The sequence below is a fragment of the Botryllus schlosseri genome, chromosome 2 (assembly GCF_051294905.1).
Source record: "Botryllus schlosseri isolate E-star chromosome 2, Bs_hap1, whole genome shotgun sequence".
Taxonomy (NCBI): Eukaryota; Metazoa; Chordata; class Ascidiacea; order Stolidobranchia; family Styelidae; genus Botryllus; species Botryllus schlosseri.
This window is the reverse complement of record NC_137237.1, coordinates 24055725-24083361: the sequence shown is the minus strand read 5'-3', so window position 1 is coordinate 24083361 and position 27637 is coordinate 24055725. Positions and strand designations below refer to the sequence as shown.

The 27637-nt window shown below is 40.7% G+C and overlaps 3 protein-coding genes across 5 annotated transcripts in view; 2 read left to right on the top strand and 1 right to left on the bottom strand.

Moving 5' to 3' along the window:
• Positions 1-9502, top strand: part of LOC145434247 (cartilage oligomeric matrix protein-like) — a 30489-nt gene extending 20987 nt beyond the window's left edge. The window contains exons 16-20 of the mRNA XM_080311595.1: positions 5173-5316; positions 5375-5476; positions 7397-7597; positions 8781-8892; positions 9351-9502. Coding sequence (XP_080167721.1) covers positions 5173-5316; positions 5375-5476; positions 7397-7597; positions 8781-8892; positions 9351-9382 — 591 coding nt within the window. The 3' untranslated portion in view covers positions 9383-9502. The remainder of the gene's footprint in view (positions 1-5172; positions 5317-5374; positions 5477-7396; positions 7598-8780; positions 8893-9350) is intronic.
• LOC145434248 (chitinase domain-containing protein 1-like) lies at positions 9215-16909 on the bottom strand. Of its 3 annotated transcripts, none has more exons than XM_080311598.1 (10): positions 16770-16909; positions 16645-16705; positions 16100-16264; positions 13350-13479; positions 12640-12684; positions 12407-12575; positions 11111-11203; positions 10795-11049; positions 9835-9955; positions 9215-9769 (listed from the first exon to the last, which is right to left on the bottom strand). In XM_080311598.1, exons 1-10 carry the CDS (start codon positions 16781-16783, stop codon positions 9668-9670), a joined length of 1155 nt encoding a protein of 384 aa, XP_080167724.1. In that variant the 5' UTR covers positions 16784-16909; the 3' UTR covers positions 9215-9667. The 3 variants fall into 3 exon arrangements, with proteins under 3 accessions (XP_080167724.1, XP_080167723.1, XP_080167725.1); XM_080311597.1 differs by having other exon boundaries at positions 16761-16905; XM_080311599.1 differs by having other exon boundaries at positions 16645-16861.
• A 6030-nt stretch (positions 16910-22939) lies between these two features.
• LOC145456797 (ectoderm-neural cortex protein 1-like) lies at positions 22940-26245 on the top strand. Its single transcript, XM_080334922.1, has 2 exons — positions 22940-26003; positions 26102-26245. The coding sequence occupies exons 1-2, from the start codon at positions 25443-25445 to the stop codon at positions 26108-26110; spliced, it is 570 nt and encodes a 189-aa protein (XP_080191048.1). The 5' UTR covers positions 22940-25442; the 3' UTR covers positions 26111-26245.
• Positions 26246-27637: the final 1392 nt, after the last annotated feature.

Genomic DNA, 27637 nt, shown 5'->3' with positions numbered 1-27637 from the left:
TGGTTGGGTTATATTTTTATCTGAACAAGTCACACACAATGTACAATGCGATAAGACACAATGCGATGTCATGAACAGATAGGAGGATGTAGAACGACACGCATCAGTAGCGATCCTTTACTCTAACATCCACCTCGGCCTAGAGTGCCCGATGTCACAGTTCTTTTCCGATGTTGATCTCTTTGAAGCCGCGGCCCTTTCTACTAGTTCTTTTCCATTCATTGTGAGTGCTTTCTTAACATGTGTTCAGCTTGCGGTAGTTGTCTATAATGATTCTCGAGTAAACGGCCGCGATAACTCATACATTTTGAATTGGTGCTTCCTGCCAGATAATTATAAATAGCGCTTAGCGTAGCCTACTTGCAGAGTCGTATAGTCAGCGTTGTCTCGGAGTCGAGTTTGAGAGCCACTGTGTTATAGATAGTGGTCCGGGAACCTCGAGCCCTCATTAGTATTAAGCATTTCCTATACGTTTCCTATCTATAATTTGTGTATTGACAGGGCCTCCTCGAGTCGCTGCGTACGACTCGATCAAGTCTCTTATGACTCGACAGTCGACACATTCCACATGATTTATTCAATACTCTTTTTGAGGGCCGATAATAATTGTAAAATAGGCCCGGAAACAGTCTTTTATCCATTTGAATAAAAATGTTTAGAATGAGAAAATTAGTAAGGAACCCAAGGCCTTTGATATCACCCTAGAGTTTTTGAGAAGTGCGTTGAACTCGATACTGAAGAGTAAACCCTCTGACGTGGACTCAACCCGTTACTCCCTGACCTGGACTAGGACATGACTCGGTGGTGAATTGGAAATCACTCGACTTGACTCCAGTCAATACTATAAAAGTCAAATTGACTTGGTTACAACCATGGTCTTATGTAACACGGATCCTTTATGGGAGTTGAAGTTTCCTGCATGCAGTCCAGAGAAGATTCCGTAGGCCTACTTATGCTGAGATAGATAAATGTATAAGGGTAGCCTAATGTTTTCCAGATTCAGGACTTGCTATGGCTCAAAAGCAGGGCCGTAACAGCACTTCGTCAGCCCCCCCCCCAAAACTTTGGTCTTGGGCCCCCCATAGGGTTATAGACCTAACTTCTGGGGGGCTTCGCCCCCCCAGACCCCCCTCCGGCGATACACAGTTTAACGCTATTTATCATATTCATTAGGAGTTTGTTGAGTGAATCAGATTTTGTCGCCTAAGCGCGCGAAGCGCGGAAAATTTTCTACAATTCATGATTGAATCGGTCCGTATGATCGGTAATTGCCTATATTGTTATCAATTTTTATCTTCTCTCTGCTCACGTAATCACATTTGCTGGTAGAGCTGAGTGAGGTGTGTTTGAAAAGGTAGGACCACTCCATTAATAATTAAACATCTTCAAGCGTATACCCGTTGGCAGGAACGAAACAGCACCTCGTCAGGCCCCCAAAAACGTGGGTCTTGGGCTCCCATAGGGTGATAAAACGACCCCCCCATCACGTTGTTCGCGTTTGTCACGAAATCATCTGTACTGTATTGTGAGCCAGCGCGAAGCGCGAAAATTTTCGTTAATTTATGATAAAATCGGTCAATCAGATCGGCGATTGCATATATATTATGTTATCAATTTATTTTCCTCCCTACTCACGTAATTAGATTTACCGGTAGAGCTGAGTGAAGTGTCTTGAAAACGGGATGGCCCGCAAATAATAATTAAACATCTTCTGGCGGGCGGACCCGTTGATATGACTTCGTTACATGATGTTATTTCGTAACTTCCAGTCTGCTATATCAAAACATATAGAATCGCCCAAACGTAGGCTTCTAAACTAAGAGACGCACACGATTTCAAATTGGTATTTCTTCACTGGCATAAATTTTTTCCCAGCGGGATGGTATTTGTCTTGTGAGGTTCAGATTGCAAAGACAGGAACATTCGGCGTCAGTCATTTAGGCGCCTATGTACAATTAAACCTATGTTTATTTTATATATAGAACGCAGTCTTCGGTCAGCATAAGGGCATTAGGGTTGTTCAGAATTGATCGACTTTCAAAATGTCGTGGTTTTCAGTCCGATTCCCATGCCTTATACCATAAAAACATATCCTAAGTACTTTTTTTCGTAATTCATCCCTTGCATCCGTGTGCACATTGAGCTGGAAGAATACCGGCTAAAAAATAGGGGATTCCCCTAAAATTTGAAGGTTGCCATTCGGACTAGGCTAGTAAAACGTCATATATAAGCTGATTTTATGTAGCTATTGCGGTTGGAGTGCTACATAACCTCACTATAGAAAGTATCGTCAGTTTAGGACACCATTTTCATGTCCCACTCTGCCTTAGAACTCCTCAAAACTGCCTAAGACTGATAGTCATTTTGTTGGATCACCTATCCTACACTCCTCAACCCTACCCGAGATTGTTCATCAATTGCCGGAATCACCACGTGCACGAATACAACTGTAAATGTATGATTCACTCACAGCCACATTATATACATCACATTGTTGAAAGGAAACGAAACAAAAAGGCAAATAAACATATCAACTTGGCACATTGCATTGCACTGGGATGCAAAGCTCACTAGAAGTCGTTTCGGAGGGAAATTTGAGGCCTTGGCAGTGCTGGCATAGTCTGCGTATTCCAACGCATTTGAGAAAGGCAAACTTCTTGGCAATCGAACTCTGGAGAGTGCTACAAGAAAAGCACAGGCTGATCTGTCATTTGAACTGCTGGAACTTTATAATTTAACAAATAATGTCAGAGCTCTTGTGTTTGACACAACACCCTCAAACAATGGAAAAAATAAAGGTGCGGTTCTGTTACTTGAAGAATTGATAAACAGGAAAGTTTTCTACTTCTGCTTGTCGCCATCATATTTATGAACTAGTCATCCGTGGTTCCGAGGTCTGGAAGTGAAGTGGGTTTGGATCAGCGACCACAGGCCCTGAAAACACAGATTTTATTACCTTCCAAGAAGTGGAAAGATATTGATCAATTAAGAAGATCTAAAACACTTCAGTTTGATGAATGCAGCTGGTTGGCGATCAAAGCTGATGAAGCTAAGCAAGAAATAATTCCACTGATGAAGCCATATAATGGAAAGCAGAAAGAAGTCTTGATAATAAATGACTACAGAGAATGTGCAACAGGCACCTTGGCGATTGTAGCTGCCCAATATCTTGATAATCTTTTTCGCAAGCCTGGTGCTACTAATAGCACTGGATGGATGAGTCAAGTGCTGTACTGTCAAAAATGTTCATGTGGAGAGAGCAAATGAGCTATTCTGAAGAGTTCATTAGAAAGTTGCCCTGTTTTATGTCCCAGCTTGGTTGAAAACTGGTAATGCATGTGACGCACAGTATATTGATCTCAAATTCCTGCATGGCATGACAGACTTTTCAATGTGCGATTTCACTGTTGCTGATGTGGCATATAGAAAGATGCGAGGACATCATTGGCATCTCACCGAGGAAACGGTGGTATCAACAATGTTCTCGGCTAAACCAAAGATTACTGACAAAGTGAAGGAAGCAATGGCTGCTAAATTGCTGCAAATGCCAATCCTTAGAACAATTTCGCAGAGGTAGGCTACACCTCTGAGTCTAATCTCTGACTCTATCTCCGAGTCAATGAGTATGGTTGCTTTAATTGAACCGGAATCATGGTTTCTATTCAATGCTATACATGTCGAACATGATTGGTTTAGTCTTCCAGTTTCGGAATGGCATACTGATTCGCTTTTCGTGACTGCTCAAGAATTTGTGAGTAGCGTTGAAATAGTTAACGGCGCAGCAGAGCGTTTGGTGAAATTGAATACCGACTTTGATGCTTTCAAAACAGATGACAAAGAACAGCGAGCGAGCATCTTACAAGCCGTGGAAGATAACGGGAACAGATATGCCGATTTCTCTAATGCAACCATTTCATCCGTACCTGATTTAAGTAGCATTTGCCAAGTTGATCTGTTTCTGTCTTTTTGTTTCGTTTCCTTTGAACAATGTGATGTTTATAATGTGGCTGTGAGTGAATGATACATTTACAGTTGTATTCTTGCACGTGGTGATCCCGGCAATTGATGAACAATCTCGGGTAGTGTTGAGGAGTGTAGGAAAGGTGATCCAACAAAATGACTATCAGTCTTAGGCAGTTTTGAGGAGTTCTAAGGCAGTGTGGGACATGAAAGTGGTGTCCTGAACTGACAATACTTTCTATAGTGAGGTTATGTAGCACTCCAACCGCAATAGCTACATAAAATCAGCTTATATATGACGTTTCACTAGCCTAGTCCGAATGGCGACCTTCAAATTTTAGGGGAATCCCCTATTTTTAGCCGATATTCTTCCAGCTCAATGTGCACACGGATGCAAGGGATGAATTACGAAAAAAAGTACCTAGGATATGTTTTTATGGTATAAGGCATGGGAATCGGACTGAAAACAACGACATTTTGAAAGTCGATCAATTCTGAACAACCCTAAAGGGCATAGACCTTTTCGGCCAAGGTTTTCTCGCTGCCGATCGTTCTGGCACACTTCTTGGAGTCGCATGTTATATTGCCTAAAACTTGATTGTAGGTCTTGGTGCGTCGTAGCGCGGTAATGGCCCAATACCCAATAATAAAGATAAATGGCTTCTTGAATTCGCGCGCAGCGCGAAAAAATTTTGAAAAATTGGCATAAATTTTCAAAAAATACTTTATTATTTATGCTAATTCACGAAATAATTTTGGGCCCCCTTTGAGCTCGGGCCCCCCCATTTGGGGGGTTTGGGGTGCGGCAGTTACGGTGCTGCTCAAAAGTATTTAAATATATCAAAATATATTATACCTACGAACTTGCATCTATATATCAAATCTTTTCGGGTGATATTATAATACTCGAGTCAGATCCACCAAAATGCATCCCCGTATGACATTGACTGTGTTTTCCGGTGAGAAATCAAACACCATTGACTTCTGGGCGATGTTGGAATATACCCAACTGATTTATTACAGAACTGTCTTAATAAGATATCATTTTTGCACAGCCGTAAACAGAAAACTCAGTCGTCGCGCCTAACACGAATATTTGAAATCGTTCAGAATTCCGCGTTCAGTCGTAATCCGCAAATCGATTTCCCAATTCCTAAAAACGTCAATTATGTCAGTTCAAGATTTGTCTTGACCACAACTTCTCATCAACAGGGCAGAGAGATTGTGCAGACACTAAATAGCGACCCTGGGCTCGCTATAGGCTACACGGCCTTCAATGGACTTGACTTTTACGGAACGTTTTACGTCAACACAAAGACAGATGACGATTACGCTGGATTTATATTCGGTTATCAGGTCGGTAATTGGTTTCGGACAAATATATTTCATTCTTAAAATACACGACTACTGACAGGACAGCAAGAGCTTTTACGCAGTGACGTGGAAACAGTCGAAGCAGACCTATTGGCAAACAGAGCCCTTCCGAGCAATAGCGGAACCTGGGATCCAGCTGAAAGTATGATATGCCGTCTCACGTCCCCGAGGAATTTGACCGATGTATATATTTATTTGATCACTGTGTAAAAACAATAGGTCGAATACTGGTAGCTCTGCTTACTTATACCACTAAAGTGATTCTTATTTTAGTTAGTTTTCAAATGCCACGTAGCCTAGTTCGTTGGTTAGGCTACTTCATCATTTTCATTGAGATATGAAATTGTCTTTGAATCAATTTGCATCATTTTTATGGGCTGAATTGTTTCACCAACCAGGTTAAAGTCCATCCATGTTGGGTGAGGTGGAGAGTAGACTGGCCACAATTCATGCCAAAAGTGGCAGTGGAAAAATAAAGATCCGGAAATTACTCCAAGTAGCTTCATGAAGTAAATTTGGTCCTAGGATGAACAGTTAATCCCATTCGGAAGTAGCTAGAATTGAAATTTAATGGCGTATCTTCGCGTCCAACGTAAAACGACTAATAACACCATAACTAGGCACAACTTTCGAAAAAATATTTAGTTTACCGTGACACAGGAGCTTTCGTCCCGTTGTTATATGGCAATTTCAAGAGATGCAAACGTATCACAAACTGCATTCTACGTTACAAAATCCTATTTGTAGCATAAAAAGAAGTTTTTGCCTAAAAGGATAAGTGGAAGTAGTATATGAACATAGTCGCTTTAGTATAGTGCAAGTAGTGTGAAAATACCTAATCATTCCCGAAAAGTAAGAGTATATAGGCCTACTACGATACAGACCACCTCGAGATCATCAAGGACAAGTTAGAGCAGTGGTTCCCAACCTTTTTCGACTCATCGCCCCCTTTTGATGCGCCACACCGATCATCGCCCCCCAAATATTGGGAACCGAAAAACAGCACTTCTCAGCCCCCCCCCCCCGAAAAAAAACGTTGGTCTTTGGCCCCATAGGGTGATAAACCAAACCCCAGACTCCCCTCAGCCAGTGGGATTTTTGTCGCTATATATCAGCTATACCCTATTTCATGTACTGTTTGGTGAGTCACCGTACTTCGCCTAAACGCTCGAAGCGCGACAAATTTATATAATTCATGTTTGAATCGGTCAATTTGGTCGATGTGGTATGTTGGAAAAGGTAGGACCCCTAAATAATAATTAAACATCTTCGGGCGGAATCGTTGTTATATTGACTTCTTTACATGATGCTATTTCGTGACCTCCTAGATCTGCTATGTCAGAAGATATGGAAATCGTCAAAACGTACCAAACTAAAAGACGCACATGATTTCATATTGGTATTTCTTAACTGGCAAATAATTTTTTCCTTGCGGGATGGCATGTGTAGGGTTAAGGTCGCCAGGACAGGAACATTCGACGCCAGCCATTGAGGTAATTAAACATATATGTATATATATCGAAGTTTTCGGTCGTTCTGGCACACTTTTCGGAGTCGCATGTTACATATGGCCTCTATCTTCATTTGTCTTGGTGCGTCGTGGCGCAGTAATGGCCGACGCCGAAGTCTCCCATTTCCATAAATCATGCGTATTTTTGTTGGGTGACGGGGACCCCAACATCAAGATACGATACATGAAAATATTAAATCGGGCGCAACGCGAAAAGTTTTTGATAAAGTCGCATGAATTTCTAAAAAATTACTCTATCATTCATGTTAATGCACGAAATAATTTTGGACTTCCTTCGATTTTGGGCCCCCCACCCCAATTGGGGGGTTTGGGGTGCGGTAGTTACGGTCCCGACTCCAATATAGCCGTTTTAACGCACCATCGCCCCCTTCGTTATTTTCGCCCCCCTAGACCGCCAAATCGCCCCCTGGGGGGCGATATCGCCCACGTTGGGAACCACTGAGTTAGAGTGTTACACGATAATGGGGTAAAAACTGTATAAAACTGTATATCCAAGTATGAAGCTTAATGATATTTGGTTGCTGGTTCCAGGTAGTGAAATCTGTCAGCGGTCCCGGAGAATACCTTCGAAACGCCCTTTGGCAAAGCGGCAACACGCCGAATCAGGTGAAGCTTCTATGGAAGGACCCGAAGAACGTTGGCTGGCGTGATAATACTCCCTATCGGTGGAAGCTCATCCACAGGCCAAACGTAGGCTACATCAGATTACAAATGTACCGACGAAACATACTGGTAAGATTTTGTAATATGCTTGTATATTGGGAGTATTTCAGCCTCCTTCATATCACCGATATCGTTTATGCCAATTTTTGCTACCATTTCGTTACACAGAGTCAAGTGTGCCTGTTTGATGCGGGTGTGATCAGACTAGTTGACCCTCAAGGTCATATCGATCATTCCTATGTAATACCGAATACTGTGCAATTTAGTGTGCATGCATATTTTCTGTACCACTTTCATTGCCGTCTGTTGTTTTATGTATTTTGGTAGAATGAAAATAAAGACTCTCTATCTCTCTCTCTCATGATTCCGACTACCGATTTAAATAACCGGGAGCTTTAGGATTATAACTCCTGCTATCATAATAGACGTTTCGAAAATGGGGCCTGTAAAGTAATACTTAGCTTTTCAATTGTCATACGCAGTCCTGACATTATTACAATAATTTGCAGAGCAAACTGGTAGCCTATTGCTCCCTAGGTAACATCGGATGGGCTGATTCGTTTATTGGCTTGTTATAACCTTGAAGCCACGACTCGCCTCACCAATATTAAAAATGACACTATCAAACCTTTTGGAAGTTCTGCACAAGTAGCCTACAACACACGCGCGTCCACGTCATTCAAATATCTTATGATCGACCGAAAAGATCATCGCTCTATCAAATATGCCGAACGTGAGGTGTGGGTTGAACAGTATCCCGCCGGCCATCCGACAGTCGACGAGCATGATTTGATTGGTGGATAATCCGAGGATTATCAACGGAAAACTCCAATAACTCCGCTTCTACTAGTTGGAATTGAGTCAAATTTGTTTGGGATCGTCTCCAAAGACAGCTCAACAATTCCATGGGGTTGAAAGAAAATTTAGAATTTTTCATTTTCCCATTTAAATTAAAAATTTCAACTGGATCTGCGGAGCCCTATACTTGTTAGAATTTAACCAAATTTGGTGCGCAGCGTTTTTTAGGGTAACCTGACAATTTAATGACTGGAATCCAGAACAAAATGTTATTTTTGAACAGCCCTAATGTCCATATTCAAGTCGAAATACAAGCAATTACTACTAAATAAATACAGTCCATCCTCAAGATTACCGGACCACGACTGACCTATCGATCTCGCCTTGAATGACATGCCACCTCCATTTTTGTCGCTTGTTGTTTCTATACATCATTTACCATTTCGTTTGCCAGATTTCCGACTCGGGGCGAATCATTGATTACACAATGAAAGGGGGACGGCTTGGAGTATTCTGTTTCTCACAAGAAGAAGTGATATGGTCCAATTTGATGTACAGATGCAATGGTATGTATGTTGAATCCATGGTGTGGAAATGACGAACTGAAAAGATACATCATATGCTCTCTGGCACCCCAGCCATGTAGCACTTTCACCGATGCTTCCAGGAATCTCTGCCGTCAAGTGAATCTTATGCCCCCCCCCCGAGTCTCAAGGCACATGGCCAGCAGACTGCCAAAGCATATGTTCCAGAATTTCTTGCTGTAAATTATGATCCAAGCCTGAACTAAAGCAAACTGGAAGAAAACATGTGGCAGCTATCTTAATGAAACTGAAAGGATAGCTTGATCCCTACCATGAAATGACATTTCGATTCATCCTCCATGACTACCATGACCAAGATTAGGCTATATTGAAACGCCACTTGAAGATTGTTAATTATTTGCAATTCCGTCCATTAATTTCAGCACGTCTCTGGTCGACTAACAGAGCATCCACATAAAATAATGCTTCACTTTTGACAGACACTCTCCCCACCGACTACTATAACACCTAGACAGTCACGGAAAGTGCAGTGTTGGGTGGAGAAGAAACGAACCGACAGAATTTCATAAAACTATTGACAATGGATGTATAATTGTACAATACATTATATATTGTTCGAGCAGTTACATCATTTCCTGTGTTATTTTCTTTGCATAGAATTCTACATCACAACGCAGTACAGTTATCGCTTCCTGAAATGTGAGACTGACAACAGCGGCATATCAGCTTGCAACCAAGCTTTCCACTAAATGATCGAATGGGTACTAAAAACCCGCAATGTCAAAGACAGGATGCGTTATAATACATCGTAGAAGTAATCTAAACCCTGTCCGATCTCCCATATCGCTACGCCAGTCTTCGTGATAATGTTGGCAGTTTTTAACCGAGTTTCGATGGACTGTAAGGTACAAATAACAGCATTGGAGGTTGATCAATTTTACCCAATTACTTTTCTGGACATACTTGCAACGAGGGGTAAAACACGATCCCCTGACCCTGGTCGTTCCCAAATCTCGAGTGATGTTCCGCAACGGATTTTTCCCATTCGATTGCTGGCTTGTACAATTTCAAAAACTCCAAATATCTGAAGAACGAAGGTTTTTAAGGTATTAATATACAACAGAGTTCATTTGAGTGTTCATAAGAGTAAGACTACAAAAAGAACATAATTTCAGGAGGCACCATTATTATCAATCTGGTCGACATAAGATCGACCATCGACCAATATATGAAGACACTTTGTCAATTTATCAAATGTACAAGTACCGTAAGTTACTTGAGCTGCAGTATAAGTTAGGTACTAATTTTCTAAAATAGTCTAAAGTAGATAGATTCGCATCATTTTTACAGGTGAAATTGTCGCAAATAATATCTGTAGGTACTGTAAGTCTGTAACACAATGATAAATGGCTCACTCTGCATATGACGGCATAGTCAGGATGAAAATTTGCAGTAAGATGAACAATATTCATTGAACATATTTCAGCATTTTAGCGAGACCAAGGATAATGCGTTAAGCAGAATTGATGTCACAATTTCTAAAAGCTGAGAGCAAGAACATCTGCAGCTGTGCTAGCATTCTCAAACGTGGAAAGTCACGGCCATCCATACGACCCTTCAAACCAATCGTTTTCCACTTGTACCAGTGGTTGTGTTAACGTTTCGTAAAACACACTGACACATACTTGAATCAGGGTTGTTATACGTCAATATATCTACTCGTGCTTCATTACCACCGATAAGTAATCAAACTGACTAGTGACTATGCCTGCCAGAGTACCAGTGTACCTTGAACTCTATCAGTTAGAATTCTGCACCATCGAAACCCACTACAAGGGCTTTCGGTCGGATAGTAAGGTAGCATTCCAATGCATAATGGCATACATAATCTCTAATATGTTGTCATAGAAGTATGGTACTTACTCTTTCCCCGTTATGGGTGACGCTCCAAGTGACGAAAACATGTGGCCGTAAAAATTTAAGCCGGTCAATATTTTAGACCGATGCTTTTCTTCTGGGTCAAGGAACTTAACGCACAAGATGATCCATGGCACTGGTGACGATGGCCCAATGTGACCTCCGTTTGTCGAAAAATCATACGTCATCAAACTGAAATAATCCACGTGTGGGACGAGCTGTTCAAATCGCTCAGCTGTGAAGGTCGTCACTACATTTTTTCTGAAAAATTTGAGCACTGAAACAGTGACCGCGCAGACGTTGCGCATATTTTAGTACTCACTGTCTGTCTAATCCGGGTGGCACAACCAATATGATCATGAGATCGTTCTCATGGAAGATCTCGGCCATGTGGGTGACAACGTGCACTACCTCTCTGCAAGCAAAAATATCAAATGAAAATCGCAAAAGACTTCTACCAACAAGATTTAAACTATGACCGATATTACAATCACAGCCTCATTCCACAATCCACATGCATACTTTGGTGAATACGAGAAGGCATCAGTTTTCTATCAACTCTTATCATATCGTAACACATGCAATATGCATGTATCTGGAAATTAGCATCCTCAACACAGCGCCACAGACGATCAGTAACTACCACTTTCTCCAATAGACCAACATATTGGTAATTATTTTTAGATTAGTTCTGGGCTTGGACACAATGAATGCTAACCGAGTATCAATTGTAACGAATCAAGTCGAGCAGTGAAAGGCAAATTTTTACGAGTAGTAGTTGGGAGCGAGTACTTGGGCTGGGCATCACGATTTGAGTCAATTTGTGGGAGTGAATTTTTTCGAGTAATGAAAACACATGCACTTCGTAGAAAGAGTTATTATATCAGCGGAAAATATAGCTGTGCTACCCTCTTCCACCATGTAATCCTAATAACCACGATTGTTTGTACGTTAGCCTCCAACACATGCTGCGTAGAGGTTATGCAATACGCATGTTCGAGGAAATGCTGAGTTAGTGGCCGACATTGTCACAAAGTGATGGCGTGTAACTGGCATTATTTTACTTGTGGCTGCAAAAAGATATGTTTTTGAACTTTTATGATCATAAATACTTTTGTGACATTTTAATGAGTGGCTACGCGGATACTCAACTCAAAAGATCAAAACTCTAATCGGAATTACAGGTACCGGTATTAGAAATTGCCTAACACTAATTACTTTACTGGCTTCAAAGACAATACGGACGGTATACACATGTCAAATTTTTGTCAAACAGAACATACGGTAGTTACTGGGCCTCGGTATGGATCGATTCAATGCCAGATTGCCAAGATATCTAACCAAGGCATCACCACAACATAAACTTTCTATTGAGTCGCATCTTTTCGCAGCTGTGTGAGTATGTGACCTATCCTACATCGGTTTCAGATGTGTGTTTTAACGTTGAAACTATGGTGGGCTAGGACAAAAAATATTACTGGTACCGGCAGTAGTCATAAAAAAATAGCAAGTTCTCTATTGCTTCTACTTATTATACTCAAGTAACATCAGTGATGAACACACATTGCCGATACTTGAGTACAATATCTAAGTCGATTGTATTCTAGGAAATTCTCACTCGGGATACTTGTGTCCAATCTGGCTCCATATTTCAATCACAGCCCCGTCCATATTGTTTTCCTTCAGGACTTGAACAATCTCGTTTGTCATAGTTTCAATTTCGTCTTCGCTCGAGAAAAGCGATTTGTACTCCATTTCCGACCAGCCATCGAACAGAACTCGTGGAACTAAGAACGTTCCGAAATTTACAACATGTTCAACCAAAAATCAATGGGACAGTATGGTTCGTACCAATTTTTGGAGGTTTTTCCTTTCTCTTCAAGTCTTTCATCCAACCTTAACATAAAATTATCACTGAAATGAAAACTGCACTGGAGATTTCCTAAATTTCAATGATAAGCCCTAGCGCCAGGCGAGTAGGCACTAGGCAGCCGGAAAAAAGGGAGGGGTTAGAATTGTTTTCAAATGTGCCAAGTTAGCATCAATTTATGAGGGTTAAGTACATGTGCAAATGCCTATAATAAGTAGATCGCATCAGCTCTCTCTCTGAAATAGGTGTCACTCCTGAACAGATTACAGTGTGTTTTTGTATTAGCAATTTAGCCACTCGGATTCTGTTCACAGTCAGTTATGTATATTTCAATTAATTCCATTCAAGTCCCCAGTCTTGAATCAATAGCACATCAGACATCACTATCACAGCAGACGCATTAGTTCCGGCCTGGCGCATCAGATATCATATTTCTACACAGCAGTAGCTGCCAATCACTCAATCACACAATATCAGCAGGATTTCGGGTACACTGTCGATTCTCGCTACACTGCTAACATGAATTGCAAATGAGCTAAGAAACATTGGAGATATGATCAGCATTTCTAAAGAATGGGGTTTCGACTGGCCCTACTACGTAGGCCTATACCTGCTTAGTGCCCACAATAGTATAGTCGTATCCTGGCACATTAAGCAAATAATGAATGTACGACCATTAAACTTTCCATACCTTTATCGATATCATGAGTGCCTTCTACATTGTACATTCCACGTTGTTTCCTCTTGATTTGAAACCACACCGGGGACACCATAGTAAATTTACCCCACCTCTTCGCAACAGTGTAACCGTGACTATTCCACTAGAAGAAAAGAAATCAATCTAGATGTCATTTATGGAGAACTGCAAGTAAACAAAAGGAACAAGTATATTCAAATCATCTTCACATCTCCAACTGGTGATGCAGGCATACTATTTGAAGAGCTTCCCGGAGCTAAAGAACTTCCATACCGGTAGGCCTATACATAGGGTTGTCATCGACATGGACCCAAAAGTAAGGACAGTCGAAAAATTAGATTAGCATGAATAAGCGTTTTAATACATACTTTGTATTTATACGATGCGTGTCACATCACATTCCATACTTTTCGCCAGAAAAAATCTGCTCCAGCAAGTCCGTGTTAGTAGAAAGTGCTTCATGGATCTCACGACAGCTCAGGTCTAGATTTACCTTTACTCAGGGCCGATACAGCACTTCGTCAGCACCCCCCCTCCCAAAAAAAACCTTGGTCTTTCCCCACTAGGCTGATTAACCAAACTTCTTCACCTCGTTGTGATTAGAGGCGTCAATCAAGATGGAAAAATGCCGTACAATAAGTTTAGACAAAATCTTTTTTGAGCATATGGAGCAAGAACTCCAGTAACAATGCTGTAGTCTTGGTCCTGACCGACGAAAACTTATTTGCGATGTTGGAATATTGCTTTGAGCAATTGCGATGTGCAATCGTTGGTGCGGAATGATTGCTGGTAGGCCTATTTGACAATATGGAATGTCCAGGCATACCCTCTGCAGCAGCTGCCTTGTAGTCGATGGTCGTTCGTTGGCGCTGATCGACTTGTGGAAACATTATTCATCGACTGGCTCAAATTAATCATTATGACACACTTCTTGTGTTTTGGGGTATCAATGTGAGTTGAAATAGCGGTCTTTCCTATGGTTAATGTCACAATTGCAGATAGTGCGCAAGTGCAATATCATTTTGAAAAATTTATCAATGATTTATAGCTTTACTACTTTTTAACCAATGTGTCGGCTGCACTGCGTCTTTTTTCACTACGCAATATATGCTGCCTTCCCCACAGCTTGAGCTTATTCTGCTGTAGATCAAATAGCAGGAACCTGGTACTGCTGTTTACTGCTAAAATACCACCCACTGCCCTAGCTATCTCACCACTTGGTAGTCAAATCTTATGGTGTGTACGTCACAAGAGTTCCTTTCATTTATGATGTCATGAAATCTCGACACAAAAGCATAATTTTAGAATATTATGCAACACGGATACCACAGAAAAACGATCAAAGTTCTGCAGTGGTTGAAAATAAGACAAATTAAGGACGCAAGTCGAAAATAAGGACATTTCTTAGAAATAAGGACATTTGAGTTTTCTAAGACGTGGCCCTTCAAAATAAGGACGGTATGGCAACCCTGCCTATACAATTCAATAGTCTATTCATATTGTAATGAACCCGCATATTTTCGGCTGACACTTGACAGGGGAAATCGTCAGCAATTAGTAGAGAATTGGAAACAACATTGTATAATGTATAACTATTGTATAACGTACGTCGTACAATGTTCTTTCCAATTCTCTACTAGTTGCTGACGATTACCCCTGACGAGTGTCAGCCGAAAATATTCGGGTTCATTTCAATGTGAAGATACTATTCAATTGCTAGAATCACTTGCTTACCATTACATGAACTTGATAGGATTACTTTTGTCATAAAGCAGGAATAATTGCCTTCAAGAACTAGGTGACACAAGCAGCTTTGAGGCCTATATATAATCAGTAGGGCAAGTTTTGCAACATTTGCAACTTTTTTAGAGCTTCCTGCAGCTTCCTAAATACTCAAAAGTTATGTAGCATAGTGTTTTAAGCTGTTTGGAGGATTCTTATATTGCAACCTTTAGCAACTTTTCTCCATTTTTTTCATGCAACTTTTTGTAACTTTTTCGATTTTTCATGAAACTTTTTGCAACTTTTTTTGATTTTTCATGCAAATTTTTTCCAGTTTTTCCCGATTTTTCATGCAACCAACTTTTTACTGGAAATATTTGGCACTATACGTGAATAGATAGCTTGATTATTTCGCTGTCGTTTAAATTTGAGGTCCTTCCTGATTTGACGTACATTCAGGCTATACCGCCGAAAATTATATTTTCACTGGGTCAATTTTTTCAGGCTATTGAATTTGTTGAAGTCACCAACACCAAGTTTTACTACAGTGCCTTGGATAGCGATTGATTCGAGTATTTCATACCCTAATAATTTCAAGGAACTTGTCCATAAATGCAACTTACTAGTGGGAATTTTGTGAAAAATAAATGCAACTTTCCACGGATTTGACTGCAACAAAAACTTGCCCTAAAATCTGTAGTGACCCACTCTATGAGTAAATGTGACAGCCACTGTAATTGTATTAACGTGGCTCACATTAAAAATGCCATTGTTCCTTCATTGCAAATTTGGTCAAATAGAAATGACTTCATCAATAGAGTTGCATCATTAATCTACCCAACAGTCAACATCTACATAGCCTATTACATTAGTGCTAAGAAGTTCTCCTAATAAGTCTACAGGCATACTTTTTACACCAGTCAGTTTTCTCTGTGATTGCTCTACTCCAGTAACATAGCCTACAAAGGCTACTTTACTAGCCTACCGTAGCTATTATAGACTTTTTACATATATTTTCTTACCGGAGTTACATATGCCAGAACTTCACCTTCGAATCGCCGTTCATTTTTGTGGAATTTCGAATACAGCATGTAATTATCAGTAATTTCAGTGTAAGTGATGTTTTCTTTCACCAAGCCGCGTTTGAAGACGGTTTGTTCTGGAAGGCTAACCTTCACTTCATCTTCCTGTAATGCAATGAATAACGCTAATTGTACACAACGATATACATAATTACATATACAGACAAAATAGACGTAGTTCAGCAGCCACATAGTATACTGCCAACGTTACGCCTAATTATCTTCAAATTTGCCACTATACCTGATCAAAAGTAGCCTATAGCAAGAGCAATCGTAATACACAGTTTCCCGGTGAATGCTATATGGATGCACACATGATCTGCTTGCATTCAGTGACTATGGCGGACGAGTGTAATGACTAATGCACTGAATCTTTTGCCTGTTGTATTAGTTATTTACATCCATGCTTATAAATAATTTCACAGGCATATACGGTTCATGATTAAAGTTATTAGTTCATATATAATGAATAAATATCGAGTCACCTTCTTTGATTTCTTTTTCTTATCCTTAGTTTTCTTCTTTTTCGATAACGTAGCCTCGCAACTACAGATAAGGAATAGGTAAAAAATCACAAGGAATGGTACGTTCCTCAGCATACCGAACGTACAAACGGTGCAGCATTGAACGAGAGCGAAGAGCGAGTCCGCAAAATGCAGACGTGGGAAGGGGTATTCCCCGAACGCCGGAACTGTTGAGAAGAAAAAAGGAATATTTCAGTTAGCGAATGCGTTTGGTTCAGTTGAGGTGTGAGGTGGTCGGTTACGGCTTTTCGCCTGTGGGACGCCACAGACCCAGTTAGCACTGCATAGTTCCTCTTCGCCTTTTGCTAAACAAGTTATCTCACAACTTCGACCCATGTGTGCCAATGATAGTGGTGTAGTATAAAAAAAATAGTCAATACACGACAGGTGCGGTGCTGCGCATGGGGAGTGGGGGCTGGGACCGGGACGAAGTTAGCCATCAAATTCTAGCCATCAAAAATAAATATCAGAACTACTGTGCAGAGTACCGCAAGTATCGGATGTATCACCAGGATCAAGTTTCCGGCCATGCCGCGGGGCAGCCATCGGCCACATACGATGTTTCGACGTAGGTTACGGTGAAATACTCATTAAATTGCCTTCAAATCAATAAAGCGCATAAATACTCGACTGATTTTATCGCATCACGTCATTTTTGAAACAACTAATAAAGAATATAAGCACGACTAGCACCTCAACACTGTTAACTCAACACAGCTATCTCGCGAATGACTATCTCCATCATGAAATTTTCACAGCTGCAAGGTATCGCTCTGCTGCAAACGAAATTTCGCAAAATGTAATTTTAGCACACAAAATCTGGATTGGACAAAACAAATATTGCTCCGACACGCTAAACGCCGTACCTCAAATGTCTCTAAACTATATGATACGCTCAACTAAACAGTCACTAAACTTAGAATCGAATCCATCTTCTCCAAACTAGAGACTGTGGCAATGAATGGCGTTCACATATGTATAGTTTGCAGGCAAATCTGACACCACACAAATTGTCAACTATCTCCAAGTGGCGCATTCAAATTTATCACGAAAAATATTCGACACCGATTTTCAGCGATATCGAAGTGGCGCAAGGTGTCCAACGGGCCCGATACGTTCGTCTGCTCAGTGATAAAAATTCAAATTTATTCACGAAAAATATTCGAAAATTTTCAAACTATAACCTGTGTCAAGGAATGACTTGCAAATATCTATAGCTTACAGTTACGCCAAGCAGCACACCAATTTTCAGCGATATCCAAGTGGCGCAAGGTGTCCAACGGGCCCGATACGTTCGTCTGCTCAGTGATAAAAATTCAAATTTATGCACGAAAAATATTCGAAATTTGCCAAACTATACCCTGTGTCAAGGAATGACTTTCAAATATCTATAGCTTACAGTTACGCCTAGCAGCACACCGATTTTCAGCGATATCCAAGTGGCGCAAGGTGTCCAACGGGCCCGATACGTTCGTCTGCTCAGTGATAAAAATTCAAATTTATTCACGAAAAATATTCGAAAATTTTCAAACTATAACCTGTGTCAAGGAATGACTTGCAAATATCTATAGCTTACAGTTACGCCAAGCAGCACACCAATTTTCAGCGATATCCAAGTGGCGCAAGGTGTCCAACGGGCCCGATACGTTCGTCTGCTCAGTGATAAAAATTCAAATTTATGCACGAAAAATATTCGAAATTTGCCAAACTATACCCTGTGTCAAGGAATGGTTTTCAAATACCTATAGCCTGTAGTTAAACGTAACAGCACACCGATTTTCAGCGATATCCAAGTGGCGCAAGGTGTCCAACGGGCCCGATACGTTCGTCTGCTCAGTGATAAAAATTCAAATTTATTCACGAAAAATATACGAAAATTTTCAAACTATAACCTGTGTCAAGGAATGACTTTCAAATATCTATAGCTTACAGTTACGCCTAGCAGCACACCGATTTTCAGCGATATCCAAGTGGCGCAAGGTGTCCAACGGACCCGATACGCTCGAATGCACAGTCATAAAAATTCAAATTTATTCACGAAAAATATTCGAAAATTTTCAAACTATAACCTGTGTCAAGGAATGACTTGCAAATATCTATAGCTTACAGTTACGCCAAGCAGCACACCAATTTTCAGCGATATCCAAGTGGCGCAAGGTGTCCAACGGGCCCGATACGTTCGTCTGCTCAGTGATAAAAATTCAAATTTATGCACGAAAAATATTCGAAATTTGCCAAACTATACCCTGTGTCAAGGAATGGTTTTCAAATACCTATAGCCTGTAGTTAAACGTAACAGCACACCGATTTTCAGCGATATCCAAGTGGCGCAAGGTGTCCAACGGGCCCGATACGTTCGTCTGCTCAGTGATAAAAATTCAAATTTATTCACGAAAAATATACGAAAATTTTCAAACTATAACCTGTGTCAAGGAATGACTTTCAAATATCTATAGCTTACAGTTACGCCTAGCAGCACACCGATTTTCAGCGATATCCAAGTGGCGCAAGGTGTCCAGCGGACCCGATACGCTCGAATGTACAGTCATAAAAATTCAAATTTATTCACGAAAAATATTCGAAAATTTTCAAACTATAACCTGTGTCAAGGAATGACTTTCAAATATCTATAGCTTACAGTTACGCCAAGCAGCACACCAATTTTCAGCGATATCCAAGTGGCGCAAGGTGTCCAACGGACCCGATACGCTCGAATGCACAGTCATAAAAATTCAAATTTATTCACGAAAAATATTCGAAAATTTTCAAACTATAACCTGTGTCAAGGAATGGTTTTCAAATACCTATAGCCTGTAGTTAAACGTAACAGCACACCGATTTTCAGCGATATCCAAGTGGCGCAAGCTGTCCAACGGGTTGAAAATGGACAGGCGCTATGAAAAATCTTGAATGTCGCTATTATTGATGCTGCGGCCCGCGGCGTCATCAAAATCTAGGAAATGGCCCGCGAGCACACGTAAGTTTGAGACCTCTGGACTACAGTTACGCCCAACACTACACCAATTTTCAGCGATATCCAAGTGGCGCTCGTGATTGCTTGACGTAGGCATGCAAGCACTTGACTTCATGGTGAATTGAAGATGACTCTGATTAAAACTAATACATTTTGATTGACTTGTGACTTGGTTAACATTATGTGGCTCCAATGAGTTGCGAGTTCGAGTCCGACCGAGGTTGACTCCAGAATTCCTACCGATTTATTGTATATGTTTATCTAGGCTCTTCCTCGCCACCTCGATTGGCGTACGCAGTGTGTTAAAAAAGCCTAGCAGTACCCGTGCTACAAGTCGGCAGCTACGAAATCAAAATAAAGCATATCGGCCTAGTGTAAATCACCATTGTGCTCAACACCGAACTGACTCTGTATGACAGAATTATTACGCGTGGATATACAATCACTGTGTTAATTTTCACATCCGAAATCCAGATGATCTTATCTCAAGCGAATCCATGTGATATATTGCAATATATCGGGATGCTGTGTTGCAGAATCTTATGATGTGATTATCAGCTAATATTTCACAAGCCTAATCGTTTACACTAATCAAGGCCACCAAACAGCAGTATCAAGGGTTGAAACCATGCCACTCGATCAGTGATCCGGTTTTTTCCTGTGTCAAAATTGAGTTTCTGGATATGGTATCACCTTTGCGTCGCAACATGTCGACATGTTACAACCCAACAGATTCAATTACTGAAATATCACTTACACCGCACCTTACTCGACAAACTCAAACAGTGTATGTAGGCCTATATGATTAAAAAAAAAAGGTTGCATGAGCATAAATCACTGTAACCAGCAACCTAAATAAATCCTGGTTATATTTATGTTCCAACGACCTGTCTTTTTTATTTAACTGTAAAAGGAGTTCATATTCTGTGGGACAAATGACTCGGGTATCCTGTCGAGTCCAATTATTTACTATGGTAGTTATATCGCAAATGTAATACGAGGATGCACCGTTTCGCAAGGCGGATGTCGGCGCTCAACACCCAACTGACTGTTTATGACAATATTACACCACGATATACAATCACTGTGTTAATTTTCCACCCCAGAATCAAGGTGATTTTATCTCAAGCTCACCTAGACATGGTAATATGTTATATTCATTAATTTTAAGTGTTTCTCGGGTGTAGTATGTCAAAGAATTCACAAAATGATTTGAAACTCAACTCAATCAGTGATCTGTTTTACCCGTGTCAAAATTGAGTATTGGAAAATGCTATCGCCATTGCATCCGAAATATCGACATCTTACAAAACCTAACAAGGCCAATTACTGACAGATCACCATGTGTTATATCCGGTTATACCTTCCCGTCTAACTTAACCGTTGTATGTACGATAAAATAAAAGTTGCGCGAGCGCGTGTGGCCGGTTTTGCATGTCGCGGGTTGGATATTGCTTGAATTCTTTCGTATTATATAACGTCCCTAATGTAAAACATTCTGGGTCTACAGATTTATCACAAACACTTCCATCATCGCAAAGACGGAAAAGTGATTGATAAAATGTTCATTACATCCAACATTGTGACTTTGAGATTAACATGTCACTGAGCAGACGAACGTATCGGGCCCGTTGGACACCTTGCGCCACTTGGATATCGCTGAAAATTGGTGTGCTGCTTGGCGTAACTGTAAGCTATAGATATTTGAAAGTCATTCCTTGACACAGGTTATAGTTTGAAAATTTTCGAATATTTTTCGTGAATAAATTTGAATTTTTATGACTGTACATTCGAGCGTATCGGGTCCGCTGGACACCTTGCGCCACTTGGATATCGCTGAAAATCGGTGTGCTGCTAGGCGTAACTGTAAGCTATAGATATTTGAAAGTCATTCCTTGACACAGGTTATAGTTTGAAAATTTTCGTATATTTTTCGTGAATAAATTTGAATTTTTATGACTGTGCATTCGAGCGTATCGGGTCCGTTGGACACCTTGCGCCACTTGGATATCGCTGAAAATCGGTGTGCTGCTAGGCGTAACTGTAAGCTATAGATATTTGCAAGTCATTCCTTGACACAGGTTATAGTTTGAAAATTTTCGTATATTTTTCGTGAATAAATTTGAATTTTTATCACTGAGCAGACGAACGTATCGGGCCCGTTGGACACTGTCGCGTAGGATCAGTTCTCGATAGAACTGGACTGGAATATTTGTTGCAAGTAACGACCGATATCTAACTGACCGTTAAAGTCCAGACACAGTGGGTTTCCGTAGCTTGTATTGCGAGTAGGATTAACTAACTGGTCTATAACGTATCGTTAAAATATACGCTGGCAATTACTCTAAATGGAAGATATTACGTTAATGCAATGCTACACGAAATGCGACACAAATTCCCTGTTTACTGTACGACGTCTGTCTCTAAAAAGGGCGAAAACGTGGTCGTCGCTTCTCTCGAGTTAAGAATTAAGTAGAGCATGACAGAGCCACTCATGCTGAGAGAATCCACCGTGACAGACACCTTGCGCCACTTGGATATCGCTGAAAATCGGTGTGCTGTTACGTTTAACTACAGGCTATAGGTATTTGAAAACCATTCCTTGACACAGGGTATAGTTTGGCAAATTTCGAATATTTTTCGTGCATAAATTTGAATTTTTATCACTGAGCAGACGAACGTATCGGGCCCGTTGGACACCTTGCGCCACTTGGATATCGCTGAAAATTGGTGTGCTGCTTGGCGTAACTGTAAGCTATAGATATTTGCAAGTCATTCCTTGACACAGGTTATAGTTTGAAAATTTTCGAATATTTTTCGTGAATAAATTTGAATTTTTATCACTGAGCAGACGAACGTATCGGGCCCGTTGGACACCTTGCGCCACTTGGATATCGCTGAAAATCGGTGTGCTGCTAGGCGTAACTGTAAGCTATAGATATTTGAAAGTCATTCCTTGACACAGGTTATAGTTTGAAAATTTTCGTATATTTTTCGTGAATAAATTTGAATTTTTATGACTGTGCATTCGAGCGTATCGGGTCCGTTGGACACCTTGCGCCACTTGGATATCGCTGAAAATCGGTGTGCTGCTAGGCGTAACTGTAAGCTATAGATATTTGAAAGTCATTCCTTGACACAGGGTATAGTTTGGCAAATTTCGAATATTTTTCGTGCATAAATTTGAATTTTTATCACTGAGCAGACGAACGTATCGGGCCCGTTGGACACCTTGCGCCACTTGGATATCGCTGAAAATTGGTGTGCTGCTTGGCGTAACTGTAAGCTATAGATATTTGCAAGTCATTCCTTGACACAGGTTATAGTTTGAAAATTTTCGAATATTTTTCGTGAATAAATTTGAATTTTTATCACTGAGCAGACGAACGTATCGGGCCCGTTGGACACCTTGCGCCACTTCGATATCGCTGAAAATCGGTGTCGAATATTTTTCGTGATAAATTTGAATGCGCCACTTGGAGATAGTTGACAATTTGTGTGGTGTCAGATTTGCCTGCTAACTATACATATGTGAACGCCATTCATTGCCACAGTCTCTAGTTTGGAGAAGATGGATTCGATTCTAAGTTTAGTGACTGTTTAGTTGAGCGTATCATATAGTTTAGAGACATTTGAGGTACGGCGTTTAGCGTGTCGGAGCAATATTTGTTTTGTCCAATCCAGATTTTGTGTGCTAAAATTACATTTTGCGAAATTTCGTTTGCAGCAGAGCGATACCTTGCAGCTGTGAAAATTTCATGATGGAGATAGTCATTCGCGAGATAGCTGTGTTGAGTTAACAGTGTTGAGGTGCTAGTCGTGCTTATATTCTTTATTAGTTGTTTCACAAATGACGTGATGCGATAAAATCAGTCGAGTATTTATGCGCTTTATTGATTTGAAGGCAATTTAATGAGTATTTCACCGTAACCTACGTCGAAACATCGTATGTGGCCGATGGCTGCCCCGCGGCATGGCCGGAAACTTGATCCTGGTGATACATCCGATACCTGCGGTACTCTACACAGTAGTTCTGATATTTATTTTTGATGGCTAGAATTTGATGGCTAACTTCGTCCCGGTGGGGCTGGGGTGCCTTTGTTATGTTGTAAGCTAAACAAAATGACAGGTATGATTTGATCCGGACTGGTTATAAAGATGGCCTTGGTTGGTTGCAATGTATGGTACTTTGTGACCAAACTTTGTACCGGCTGGAACATTTACGCCGAGCAGCTGAGACAATAGCAGTTTGCAGACATCCCTTATTGAAGCTTGTGTAGTCATAATAGGAAAATAATGCACCCCAATTTGTTATCATGTGCGTCAGACATGTTTATTACAACTGCTGTTTGTACGTTTTGCATGTCATACATGCACGTAAAAACGTAGCATACTAATAATGAAAATTCTGCCAGTAAAACTGCACTGAAGCCGCTGCAAAAACTACAACATCAGGTCCTCCGTATAACAGCCAGGGACACGTAGGGTTGGATGCGTGTCCAACAAATCACTGCTCGTAAGATTCGGTGTTTTAATCTGCACAAAAGATGTGCAGAAACTAGAAATTGCCAAGTTTATGTATCGGTTCCACTGCGGCTACTGCCCTGCCCCGAAAACTTCAATGACTTCTTTACCTCGTTATCAAAAGTATACGGCACACGCCTGTCCAAGTCGTCCAACTCTCATGTGGTAGACAAAAAAGATCATCGTTCTATCAAATATGCCAGACCTGGTTTGTAGAAATCTTTCACTATAAAAAATAATTCGGCATGTCTTAAAAAGTTTGAGAACCATTGAGATAGTGGAAAATAAACAAATGCAGCCATCGCATCAACTAAATTGACTTTTGTTGTTTGTTGTTCTTCTTGTGACTGGTGGTGAAAAAACAATTCCATACATCCCATCAACCCTGGTTGATAATGCCTAGTTTAATAGAATTTGTTGTTAGACCCTGCATAGGTCAAATACGCGATTATGACGTCATAAATAATGGAAACATTTTTTACCGACTTCGGAACGTGTAACTTATGTCACAGGTGGTACGCGAGCAATGCATAAAACCTCGAAATGGTACGTGGGTGGGAAAAGGTTGAGAACCACTGCTTTACTTGAAGTAAATAATATTGGCGCTTCTCGATAGCTCCCAGACATCGGACATTGTTCACCATATTCACCTATAAATGTTTCTCATGACAGCATCAAAATTTATAAATTATTTTTCGTGTTGCGATTAGGGACATTTTTGTGAAAGAGTTATGTTATCGTATTGATTAGCCTAGGTTTGGAGGTGATGGATATTCGGGTTGGGGGTGAGTGTTATTAGTTTTAGGTAAAGGGTTGGGGTTAGGTTATCCTAACATTAGGGTTGGGAGTATCGTATCACTCACCCCAGCCCTAATAACCCCTACCCCAATCTTACGATATTCCCAGCCATAATCTTAAAGTACGCTCTCAGTCCCTAACCCACCTCCAGCCCTAATACCCATCCCCCAAACCCTAATATCCGTCACTCCGACCCTAATACCTATCACCCCTAACCCTAATATCCCACATCTCTAACCTCCAACACTAACGTCCCGAATCCCAATTTATTTCGACATGTTCATGGGAATTATTTATTTGTGATTATGGTGAACATTGTTAAATGTCTGGCTGCTATCAAAAAAGTGCCAAAATATTTTCATAAGCTATTCATCGACCATCACTATTTGTGAAATTGACTTAAGTTTGGGTGTGAATTATCGTAGGTCATATGGTCAGACATATAGATACTAGATAGGTGGTCATGGATTTGCCTGGTGATATTATTTTCAAGACGTCTAAGGACCATACCAGCGATCTGCATGCTTCTATACTGAAGCAGAAAACCGATAAAAGATTTTGTGATGTCACTATCAAGTGTGGTGATTCACAATTCAAGGCTCACAAAATGATATTGGCTTCGGCTACAAAATATTTCGAAGCCATGTTATTCAACGACACAAAAGAATCCGAAACAGGAATTGTTGAATTTCCGACAATGGATTCAGAAGTTGTTAAGCAATGCATCGACTTTATCTATTCTGGAACGGTTGGCATCTCGATGACTGTAGCACACGGGCTTTTAGATGCTTCAGTAATGATGCAAATGCCGAAGCTGTCTGAACTTTGCATCGAATTTCTTGCAGAAAATGTTAATATGCGCAGCTGTGCCGAAGTGATGTCCCTGACCCGTCTCCATGACAAGGACTATCTGGAATTACCTATTAGGAAATTCCTCAGCTCTGGATTTAAAAAATTTCGGAAGACCCAGGATTTTCTGTCGTTAGACTATGATAGCCTGGTCTACTGCCTGGGGTTAATCAAGGTGAGTCAACATGATCAAGAAATGGAAAAATGGTCTGGAATCTTGTCATGGACCAAAGCAGACCCTGCAAGACGTTGTTACTTTGAACAAATTTTTAGAATCCTTGATCTTCGTTGCCTTCCTATCGAGTTCGTGAGTGAGGAAATCTGCTGTGAAGAATTGATCAACGATTCAAAGACATGTTTGCAGCTTATCAATAAAAATGTATTTACCCGTCACTCACCTTCTGTCAGAAAAACGGATTTGCCCTTTGAATCACCCCATATTGTCACAGTCAACGAGAAATCGCATTTGGTTTATAAGTACGACATCGATACTGAAGAATGCTCACGATTGGGAAAAATAGAAGACAATGACTTGGTCTACGGAGCTTGCGATATACGGCTATATTCCATTACGGAGCATAATGGATCGATATATGTTGGTAGTGGAAATAGACTATGGAGCCTGTATGGTTCAACTTGGGAGGTAGAGTTCTTGGAACATCCTCGTGGTCAACCAAGTTTCAATGCTGTTGTTGGTTGCGGACAATGGGTGGTGATGGTTAGCACTTCCGGTACAGTTGTAGTAGATACATCAAGAGAAGAGGAGATCATCGACATTGAATCAGATTTTGACAGTGGTTTTTTTGTTGCTGTGGGTAATTCGTTGCCGATCAATCGCTGTGAAGCTATTTATGTTATGGGTGGAAACACTGTGAATAGCCACAGATCTGTCTGGAAATTGAACTTATTTGATGGGATAAGCGACATCGAACGATACTCTTCTTTTCCGTCTTTGAACATTGGAAGACATTCGGGAGCTGGCATTTGGTACAGGGATACCCTATATGCCGTTGGTGGTGGACCACAAAGTGTGGAGTACTTCAGCCTAGTCACGGAGCAGTGGCAGGTCATCAGGGATCTTGAAATAGACTGCTGTGACAGTGCACTGTGTCTTGGAGACGATAAGCTGTATATTTTTGGAGGGAAGTCGCACGATGCACCAATCAGGACATTGAATATCGATGTCCTCAATGTGTCTGACGAAGAAGCGCAGATTACACGGCGCAATCTTGGTGAATTCCAATTGTTTTGTCTGTCAACTTGAAAGAGGTATCAAATCGACCGATGAAACATTTCTCACATTTTACTTTGAATATTTCTTTGTGCAGTTTAATTTCATTTCTTAAGCCGTATCATATCGCTCATTTCACTATCTAGTGCGGGAACTGTTCTTTAGTGCGTTACTTGTTTTCAATTAGATCTAGGCGGACGATTGATGCCCATGTCCATTAATGCCTAATGCTGGTCTCTTGTGAGACAGATTTAATACGTAAACCATGCCGTTTTCCGTTACTACATGTGCAATCATTGGTTCTTCAATCACTGTTGTCATCGTTTGATGCTGTATCTGGCTACTTTTTCGCGACACTGTTTTATTCATTCGTGCACCTAGTTCTGCTGTGAATTCTTTATTTTTTACACTAAACCACTTCTGAAATGTTTTTGCATTTCCAGCATAGGTTAGCCTACTCCTTGTTGCTAATCACCTCGGATCCAGAAATTCCGATTGCTGAGTGTCACCTGATGAAGCCAACTCAGATGGAGTTTCCTGCACACTATCTATGTAAATTGAAAAATATTTATTGTATG

Coding starts and splice junctions, on each gene's coding strand:
- LOC145434248 (XM_080311599.1), bottom strand. CDS start 16,758: ATGCTGAGGAACGTACCATTCCTTGTGATTTTTTACCTATTCCTTATC. Junction 12,576..12,639: donor GGAAAAACCTCCAAAAATTG/GTACGAACCATA, acceptor GAACGTTCTTAG/TTCCACGAGTTCTGTTCGAT. Junction 9,770..9,834: donor TGTTTTACCCCTCGTTGCAA/GTATGTCCAGAA, acceptor TGTACCTTACAG/TCCATCGAAACTCGGTTAAA.
- LOC145456797 (XM_080334922.1), top strand. CDS start 25,443: ATGGATTTGCCTGGTGATATTATTTTCAAGACGTCTAAGGACCATACC.